This window comes from Ciona intestinalis, chromosome 8, assembly GCF_000224145.3.
Source record: "Ciona intestinalis chromosome 8, KH, whole genome shotgun sequence".
NCBI lineage: Eukaryota > Metazoa > Chordata > Ascidiacea > Phlebobranchia > Cionidae > Ciona > Ciona intestinalis.
In genome coordinates, this window is record NC_020173.2 from 2,521,735 (window position 1) to 2,532,312 (window position 10,578).

Genomic DNA, 10,578 nt, shown 5'->3' on the forward strand with positions numbered 1-10,578 from the left:
GTTGCTTATTATGCTTGGTGGCTTTATACACCTCCTGTTTACAGAAATATCGTCTTTATACGTGTATACGCCACACACCCGCCAATACTTTCTCTTGAATGCCATGTGTGGTGATGCAACCCCTAATCCATCATTTGCAGGTTTAACGCATGTAGTGTACTACTATTTTGGTTATTGTGCCTTTTCTTAACTAATTCATTCTGCAGAGTTGCTCCAATCATTCATTAAGTTCCTTGTAAATAAACTAACTTTGAAATAAGTTGTATCTTATCGTCTACTGTTCTTTATTGGGTAAAGAACTGGCGCAAAGCCTACTTTATCATTATAGGATATAGAAAAATAAAACTGATATGTTATCTGTGATATAACCATTAAACAATGCTAAAAATCGACCACTACAAACATTGTAATGCCACATTTACAAGATAGTTATAAACATTTTACCTTTATCGCATACATCTCCATAAAACGGCTCAACGCACTGACAAGTAAATTCTCCCAACCCATCTGTGCAGATCCCATCATTCTTACAAGGATTGCCAACACAATTATCGGGGTTGTCGCGACAAGTGTCACCGGTATAACCAACTTGACAGTGGCATGTGAAAGTTATAGGTCCCAATGCACAGGTGCCACCATTTTCGCAAGGATTCGGAGCACAATGATCAACTGAGATGTATCATGTAATAGTTAAAAAAATTAAAGTTGCATATTTTTCTTTAGGTGAAGGGCTACTTAAATGTTACCATATATATATATAACTTTGTGGGTGCTGTTTTTTCTATGTCGATGTCAATTTAGACAACCCAATAGTGACAACAGAGTTTCCACAATTTAGCAGTATTTAGCAACAAACTCAGTATTCTATAACAACATGGCAAATGCTCCAATTTATGGCCTATACTAGTGTAGTATACAGTTTAGCGTTTTTCAAACCTTCAGAACATGTACGTCCGACCCAACCACTTAAACATATGCATTCAAAGTCGCCATTACTTCCAATTTCACACACTCCCCCATTCTGACAAGGATTTGTTTCACATTGACCGTATATCTCACAAGCTGGACCCGAGAAATCGGTCGGACAAAGACAACTATTTGAAAATAAAATAAACAAAAATTGGTAATTAGGTATTTTAAATCCAGAAGTAAAACAAAGTCTTAATGATAAAAATCTTTAATGGTAAAAAGCGCAGATGTTGCATACTGTGCTTCTGTTATGAATGTAAATTGTTTTATACCCAATGGATAAGAAGCAGGCTAACCAATGTGTCACGGTGCCATACAATATGAATGAATGCAACTTACTTTATCCTCGGTGGCCAGAAAATGGCAGTCATTATAACACGATATTCATACACCTTGCGCCAGCTTACGAGTTACCAAGTATGTTACTTTGTGGGTAATTATTTTTTGGGGGGATTTTTTCTTTTTTTATGTATGGCTGATAATTTGGACAACCCATTACTGACCACTGGGTTGGAGCAACTGCCATTAGGTGTCTTGCTTAAGAACACATACGCCCACAATAGTAGCAGCGATGGGCCTTGAACCCGTTACCTCTGGGTTACAGGTATGCGCGCTAACCAACTGTGCCACGGTGCCATACAATATGAACATTATTCTCACCTGTATTGAGAACCTTCAGCCACACAAGTTCCTCCATGCTGACAAGGTGCAATAAAACAAGCTTCATAATCTGAAAAAAAAAATTAAATAAAATATAAACTGTCCAGTTGTTGAGGTGAAACAACTACGTCATGCAGCATTTTTTTAAGTGGGGAACACAGGGCTTATAATTAGGAGTTACAGAACTAGTATTATTACAATATTTAAATGCCCGCTTTCGCTTACAAATATTTTTGCCCGTTTTATTATTATTGCTCATTTTCACAAATTATGTAGAATGAAAATATTAATACTAATAGTGCCAGTTTTCATTTACAGAAGACAATACTGATTCACGTATGTTTCCTTGAGCAAGTCACTTGTAAATGATATAACTTGCTTTATTCTAAAATGACCAAAAAATACAATTTTAAACACGAATGTTCAGTTCCACACACCTCATGCCTGTCTTAATGAACACATAACAAACGAGTAAAGAATTGGCGCAAAGTCTACTTCATCAGTATTGGATAAAGAAAAATAGTACTAATATGTTGCCTGTGATATAACCTTATAACCATTGCTTAAACCCAGTAACAAATGGTCATCTCTCTATTATAAAACTCACCACAGAAATCATTGATTTGAACAACAACATCATCAATAGCAATATCCCCTCTGTTGTCTTCATCAATTAAACTTTTTGATTCCATGATGGATTCAAACACAACACGGAAGTCGTGGGGTGTGCTGTGGTGAAAAGGTATGTTAATTCGTTTATTGTAGTATGCAGACTGTTTATTTATAAAGTTTGGTAAGTAGAAAGGTCCGTTTACTTTATGGTTAAAACTACCATAGAGAAAAACACAAAACACACTGACTTTTAACGCCCAAAATTTTCCAAACAAAAGTTAGTTTATAACACAGTCATAATAGTTAAATATTCATACATTGCTTCACTAACTTATAACTTTAGACTTCTAATTAAATACAGTTGGTTGGGGAAAGATGGGACAAAGAATTATAAAAATATATTTTCACGACTCCCATAGATTGTTAATTGTTTAAAACACGATCAGGATATTTGGATATTATGTGCTAAAGGTGTCCCATCTTCCCCCACCCTATTATACCAATATGTTAACCCATATCATAAACTAGACATTTATAGGTTTAAATTACAGTGTTGCCCACCTAATATTTAGTTCTGCATATTTCCATTGTGGTCTCCCACCCCCAATACTACCAAGTTCATTCCAAACAGGACTGGGCAACACTTGGTTGTTAAACTCAACATGAACTGCAAGCTCACCAATTGAACCACCATACATGGAATACCTGAAATATATTTAATAATTGAATGAATTCTATTCTATTCTATTCTATGTGGGTGAGGTCCCGCAGCGTGGCACGCTATGGGCCCTAGGATTTAGGCCATAATTGACCCATTACCACAACACCTGGGGTGCTATAATTGAATGAATAAATGGCACTTTATTTATTTTCCTAAAGCACCAACAGGAGTTAAAGTCATAGGTGTCCTACTTTATGGAGGTGTGTGAAACAGAACATTTATGTTATACTGATTTCCTTTTTTCGGTGCATGCGAGGATAAAGCAAGTTCTGTTTATTCATTCCTGCTGACCATTAAACACTCATCCAATTTTGTGGGTGTTTGTTTCTGACATTACGGCCACAATTGAGGCAAGAATCTCAAACCAAGTTTTAAGGTGTGCACCCTAATTACAATCCTACAAAGAAACAGGACAATAATAATGCATACAGTATTGTAATTGGCGTACCTCAATGTACGTTCTCATTCCTTACCCAAACCTAATAAAGCAACTATTATATCCGACTCACCAAAATGACAACGTCACACAAGCGTTACCACTCCCAGGCACAAATGGAGTCATAACTCTTCCAGTGTCGCCTGCCACTTGCCCTGTAGCTTCAGCATAAATGTAGAACCCCTCTCCATTATTAGTGTGGTCACCATTGGGTCCTGTTAATGCAGATGGGGTTTCCCCTGACCAGTGAATCCAATTAAAGTCACCTGCCATAGAAATCATACATTTAGGAATCTTATATAGCAGAAAAATTATTAGTTTTGCCTAAAGTCATAAACCAGCCTCTAATCAGGGCACTATTTCAACCAAAACTCACTAGAATGTTATTCTAAAAGCTTGATAAATATTTTAACTTAAGTTTACGCAACCGTTGTGATAGTTATGTGCCATTGTAAACCTGACTTCAATACATTTATACTTTATTAAGCTCTGTCCTTATAAGTTTAACTCTGTTAAAATTAATGGTTACATTAATATTAAATCTTTCCATGTTTTTTTCCATGGCTGATAATTTAGAAAACTTATTAGTGACCACTGAGTTGAAATAATCGGTGTTAAGTGTCTTCCTCATTGAAGCATACGCCCATAATGGTAGCAGTGACGAGCCCTGAACACATAACCTATCGGTTAGAGGCAGGTGCACTTGTGCTATGCCGTAAAATTATCCACATTTGAAATAAAACAAAAGCAAAAATCATATCAACTGTACCGGTAACATCATGCGTATAGCTGCATATTGGGTCCGACATATCTTCAAAGTCACAACTCCCCTTCAAATATTCACAGGATAACCCAACATAACCAACATCACAATTACATGTATAGGATTGGTATCCATCCATACATACACCACCATGCTGGCAGGGATTGCTGAGACATTGGTCAGCATCTAAGAGATAGTGTCAAGTTAAAACATGGTGCATAAAACATAAATTTTCTGGTCAGTGTCAATATAAATATAACATATAGTAGGGTGGGGGGAAGATGGGACACCTTAAGCACCTAATATCTAAATATCCTGATCGTGTTTTAAACAATTAACAACGGTCTATGGGAGTCGGAGGATATATTTTTATAATTCTTTTAATGTTCTTTCTTTACTACTAAATGAAACGAGGAAATGGAGTTAAAAGGTGTCCCATCTTCCCCCACCCTACTTTATGTAAGATAGGACTTTCATTTCAAGTTGTATCTTACATATGGGCTGTCAAGTTTATGTTGAATTTAAAGCATGTTTTAACGATTGATATTATTTTAAATCACAATATTTAGTATACTGAATTACATTAAAACTCCTGTTTAGGGTGTCTTTAAAACACACGCTTTTTATTTAATGTTATGGGTCTTGCGATATACTTGTATTGCCAAATTTATGGTGTCATTTTTGTAAATACCATATTTTGCCTCTGGAATTTAAAGTCAATGGAACAGGAATGCAATTGTACTTTGTCACATAAGTTATGTAATAGAGGCATTTGGCATTCACTGTTAGGTTATAGTTATAATATCTTAGACAAACTTTAAGTTTTTTTATGAGTAATTAAATTCTGTTTATTTCATGGAAAAAACAGAAATAATGCCTATGACATCATAATCAAACCATTTTCGCAGTTAGTTCCGGTCCACTGATCAGTGCAAATACAGAGGTAGTCATGCGTGTCATCCTCAATACAAGTTCCTCCATTATGACACGGTTGACTGAAACAATTGCTGAATTCTATGATGTAATAATAAGTGAGTGTAAGACAAAAAATCACACACTGTAATAGCTTAAGTCTGACTGTGGCATGGGAGTGGCAACAATGGATAAGTCACTCAAGTTCCCATCCACAAGGATACAAATAAATAACCAAACCAATCAAAAGTTATGTCTACTTATCCACACACTGCAGTAGCTTCAGCAGCTCGACTGGAAGCATCGGAGTGGCAACCATGGATAAGTCACTCAAGAATATAAATGACCAAAACCAATGACAAATTGCGCCATCTCATGCACACACATATCTCACCACAATGTCCAACAGATATGATGACATCATCGATAGCTATGTCATCATATTGTATTGCAGCAGGTTTCACAACTTCAAATGCAATCTGAAATAAGTAGGGAAGACATTTTTACACTTTTCTCTTCGTCTGTATAATAACTAAATTTTAATAATCAAGCATAAAAAAAAGTAATTTTCACCCTATTTAGGACATTACTTTTAAAACTATCATCCTACATTTTAGCCGAAAACAGCATGTTTAGTCATGGCTGATACTTTGCCATTTCCAAATTCTCATGTTTCCTTATAAATCTTACACACCCTCAAAAAAAATATTTAAGACCCCTCATATACAATAATATACCCACCTTATATGGAGTTGTTGCACTTATTTCAATATTTCCTTCCAACCAATCAGATCCTTGCTTACCAGAGCGTGACCATGCCGGAATAGAATTAGCATTAACCTCTTCTGAGTCAGTGATATGAACGTTTAATGTTCCACTAGCCCCTCCTACCATCCAATACCTGTGTGATATATTATTTTATGTCACAGTGGTTAGCATGTCTGCCTCTAAGCTAAACGTTTCGGGTTCAAGGCTCCGGGCTGCTACCATTGTGGCCTGTGAGCGTATATGTCCTTAGACAAGACAGTTGTCCAAATTGTCAGCCATATAAAAAATCCTCCCAAAGCTACAGACATGTTAACTCGTAAGTGGGCATATAACAACTGTCGAAATATAAAAAGTTATAACAACTCTATGTAGTATTCATTTTTACATACATACACTCAATAAATCCAAAAAGCAGGTAAAAATATTTGTAGTCAACAACAAAGTTTCATGGCTTACCAGAAACTTATATTGGTACATGTAGATATAGCTGATGTTGGTAAAGTAGATGAATACAAGATTCCTCTGTCACCATTGGATGAAGAAAAGGCATTCGCAAACCAATAGTTACCTTGAAAGTATATAGTACTGTGGGGTAAGATGGGACACCTTATAGGACAAAATATTACAATATCCGGATCGCATTTTAAACAATTAACAGCTGTCTATGGCAGTTTTATAAATCTTTGAATGTTCTTTATTTACTACCAAATGGAACGGGAAAATAGAATTAAAATGTGTCCCATCTTCCCCCATCCTACTATCTAACTTTAGATGGTGCCATAGTTTAGTGGTTGGTCTTATAGCTGAAGGGTAGTGAGTTCAAAGCTCTGTAATGCCACCATTGTGGATGTGATGGGCAAGACACATGACCGTAGATGCTTGAACAAAGTGTTCACAAATTGGTTATCAATATTATCAGCCATTCACAAAAAAAAATTATATGATTTTAATGTTCCAAAATTTGTGTCTGTATAAAAAAATATTGTTTATTTTTTTACCTGTGTCTCCTGTTGTGTGGTCAGCATTAGGCCCTGTGAGAAAGTTAGGAGTTTGACCAGATGTTAATTCCCATTTAAAATCAGCATGGATGTCAGTGCTGTAGTCACAACTGGTGAGGTCAAAGTCACAACCTCCTGAAGCAAACTCGCAACCATAACCTTTCCAATCTGGAAAGAAACTCGACAGTGAGCATATGTGAAACACTTAAGTAGACCATAAGGTAGGTTACGTATTGTTTATAGTAGAAAATAGATAACTGAGCAATATATATGCATTCTATTTAGTTTTCTAACATTTTATAAAATACTACGTTAAACATAATTAAAACTCTGCATAAACTGCCTCATTGGAGTTTTGATCGTGGTACCCTAGCTATTGGTGTAATGGGACAATATACCTAAATCATCCTACACAGATGAACATAATAAAATACAATTATAAACTTACCATCAGTACAGTTGCATGCGTATCCATTCACAAGATCAGTGCATGTCCCTCCATTTAAACAAGGGGTAACCAAACATTCATCAATCTCTATTTCACAGTAAACCCCTGTATACCCAGCAGCACAAATGCAGTATTTACTATTCTCAACTGGAACGCATGTACCACCGTTTTCACACCGGTTCAATCCACCATTGATACATTGGTCAACTAAAAACATGGGTACAAGTGAGTTTAGTAGCAGTAGTGTAAGCTGACTTATGAAACTACTAAGCATGAGTTAAACCTTGGTTGCAGAAACTAAGGTGTTTCACTATTTTAATTTTATATAGCATGTACAATGCTGTATAAATTTACACAATCTAGTTTAAAATTTACAAAAAGTATCAAAATCATTAGTTACTCAATAAATGTCACAAGTTACAAATGAATTATTACTTATTTGTGCTATAACTACACCAAAACTTACAAAAGTTATATAAAATGTCTATAAAGACCTTTTTTTAAAATATTTATTCGAATTGTAAACACCTAACAGCTTACTCTGGTATATTTAGCCAACTCATGCTGAAATCCAAGGTCGCCTAATATCACATGCAATACCACACCTACATTTTTAACATCTGACCCACCAAATTCACAAGTTGTCCCATGGTAACCAATACCACAGAAGCATTCATAGCTGTTGAAACCATGTGTGCAGTTGCCACCATTACTACATGGGTTCGAGGCACATTCATCAACATCTAGCTCACACTGGACTCCTTCCCAGCCCTGTACGCAGTCGCACACATGTGTGTTGTTTGGGAATGGAATGCAGTATCCTCCATTCTTACACCAATCCACACCAAGTGAACAGATCTCATAATCTAAAAGATGGCAACAAATTCCAGAAATAATATATTTTTTGTAAAATAATTTGAAAACTCGTACGTGTGTCATAATGTACATAAAACCTTGGCCACTGTTTAACTTTGGCCTGGACAAAGTAGTCTGCAGACTATATACCAGTTGCACACGCAATTTTTTTAAAAAAGTTTTTGGTTAACCACGCGTAGTTTGTTACATATATGCCAATCGGCATAAATTAACAAGGTTAAAATCTGTATCAAAATATACTTAAACGTTAACAAATAATATCTAAACGTTGTTTACGAATTCACGCAGAATGCTTACACGGGTGCTAGCTAAAAATATTGAAATTATGCGAAAGATGCACATGCTTAAATATCGGTACACTTACCACAGCCACCCGTAAAGACAGAAACGTCATCGATTGCAATATCTCCTTCGTTATCAAACGGTGAACGCTTTGCAGTTCCTTCAAACGCAATCTAAGAAATATTTTTAAAAAACTTCCTTATTATACGGGAGATTCCCATAAAGGGCATTCCCTTATACGCGAAATAAATTTATTTTGGGGAGGCATATTTAGCAAGTAACTTAATATTGCTTTGTCTATTGGATTTCGCTCGCATGGATCGAATACATGCTAGCTCGTATACATTTCGATAAATCGTATACATTTCGCTCGCAAAGATCGTATACATGCTACCATGAAATATAACGACGAAACGAAATCTATACAAATGCGTTTAAGAACAAACCATAAAATCATCTAAGGTAAAAAAGTGCGGCCGTTAAATTCAAGAAACAAACGACTAAAAAAACAAACGACTATAGATGTGATCTGCATATACTTATATAGTAGGATGGGGGAAGATGAGACATCTTTTCGTTCTATTTTCTCGTCATATATTAGTAAAAAAACAAAGAACATTTAGAGAATTATTAAACCGTTTTCTCACGACTCTCATAGACCGTTGATAATTGTTTATAACACGCTAAGGATATTTGGATATTATGTGCTAAAGGTGTCCCATCTTCTCCCACCCTACTATACGAAATTACTATTCGAGTTAAAATGGATGCGTGTATAAAGAGTAGGCAAACACCTTACCATGTAATCTAAGGGGAAGCTAATATTGACTTCACCCAAAAGCCATTGGTTTCCTTGGTCACCAGTGACACTCCACACTGGATTGTCGTAGTAATAGGGAGGGGGGTCAGTTATGACGTAGACATTTAACGTCCCGATGTCATCACCAAACATATGATAGTAGAACTGCAAAGTGGCGCAAGCATACCCACTTTCAAATAGATGAGGTGTCGCAGTACGACCAAGGTCACCGTTACCTGCTCGACTGGAATCCATGTACCAATACTTGCCTGCATAATGTGTAGTACAATTAAAATAGAGCATTTATTAGTTTGTATCAACGGCCAATGTCTGCTTGATATCGTAATCGAAGAAATTAATAAGTTTTTGTTATGTTATAATGGCTTTGAAGTAGGTAGAACATAGCAGGCCTACTGTGGGGGATGATTGGATACCTTTAGCACCTAATACTCAAATATCCCGATCGTGTTTTTAACAGTTGACAACGGTCTATATAGGAGTCGTGAGAATACGGTTCTATAATTCTTTAAATGTCCTTTGTTTACTATCAAATGCGACGAGAAAATAGAGTACAAAGATATGCCCCATCTTCCCCCACCCAACTACAAGTGTTTTAATAAAAGTCGTAAGTGTTTTCAATCGTTGATGTAAAATAACAAAGTATATATGTATCATACCAGTGCCTGTTGTGTGGTCTCCATCTGGTCCGGTGCCAGATGTCAAATGGTCCCCATCCCCGATGCCCCACCCAAGTTCCACAGAAACATCATTGGAAAAAGCACAATTGTTCTGTTCAAAGTCGCAGGAGAATAGACTGTTCGTGCTATCTGTAACATACAAAACTCATGTTATTTCGAGTCATCAGAATCGTGTAGGGGTGTGTGTCCTTCGAGCAAGACACTACCTAAAATCCTGCGTTCAATAATGGGCTGTCGGAGGCCCACTTTAAATAGAAGGGATAAAAAACGATCGGGCAAATAAAAAAACATACTTGATAACCTGTAAGCGGGCACGATTTGCATTAATTACAAGCCGTATTATATTTTCTAACGCTGCCACGCTATGCGAGGATAAACAAATAAAAAAAGAAAGAAAAAGGAAACAGGTCGTTTCATTTATCGAGAGATGCTTTCTGCGTACGACCTTAATTACCGATAACCCCTTACGCGCCCCACTGTACAAGGGTATATATTTACTTTGACTTTTCAGCAGCTCACAGTAACCAATTTCGAACAATACAAAACACAAGAAGCGAAAAAAACGACAGTAGACAGCCCACAAAAGTTTAAAAAGCGAACATATATATATAGTAGGGGGGGGGGGGGGGGGGGATG

General features: G+C 36.3%; 1 protein-coding gene across 1 annotated transcript in view; it reads right to left on the reverse strand.

Annotated features, from left to right (window-relative positions):
• The window catches only part of LOC108949674 (MAM and LDL-receptor class A domain-containing protein 1-like), a 14,701-nt gene that overhangs the window by 3,352 nt on the left and 771 nt on the right, over positions 1–10,578 (reverse strand). The window contains exons 2-18 of the mRNA XM_026835615.1: positions 9,922–10,071; positions 9,245–9,513; positions 8,528–8,618; positions 7,917–8,153; positions 7,288–7,494; positions 6,840–7,007; positions 6,298–6,409; positions 5,815–5,974; positions 5,468–5,552; positions 5,059–5,175; positions 4,168–4,347; positions 3,472–3,664; positions 2,803–2,946; positions 2,237–2,358; positions 1,630–1,699; positions 937–1,094; positions 445–669 (exon numbers count right to left, since the gene is read on the reverse strand). Coding sequence (XP_026691416.1) covers positions 445–669; positions 937–1,094; positions 1,630–1,699; positions 2,237–2,358; positions 2,803–2,946; positions 3,472–3,664; positions 4,168–4,347; positions 5,059–5,175; positions 5,468–5,552; positions 5,815–5,974; positions 6,298–6,409; positions 6,840–7,007; positions 7,288–7,494; positions 7,917–8,153; positions 8,528–8,618; positions 9,245–9,513; positions 9,922–10,071 — 2,688 coding nt within the window. The remainder of the gene's footprint in view (positions 1–444; positions 670–936; positions 1,095–1,629; positions 1,700–2,236; positions 2,359–2,802; positions 2,947–3,471; positions 3,665–4,167; positions 4,348–5,058; positions 5,176–5,467; positions 5,553–5,814; positions 5,975–6,297; positions 6,410–6,839; positions 7,008–7,287; positions 7,495–7,916; positions 8,154–8,527; positions 8,619–9,244; positions 9,514–9,921; positions 10,072–10,578) is intronic.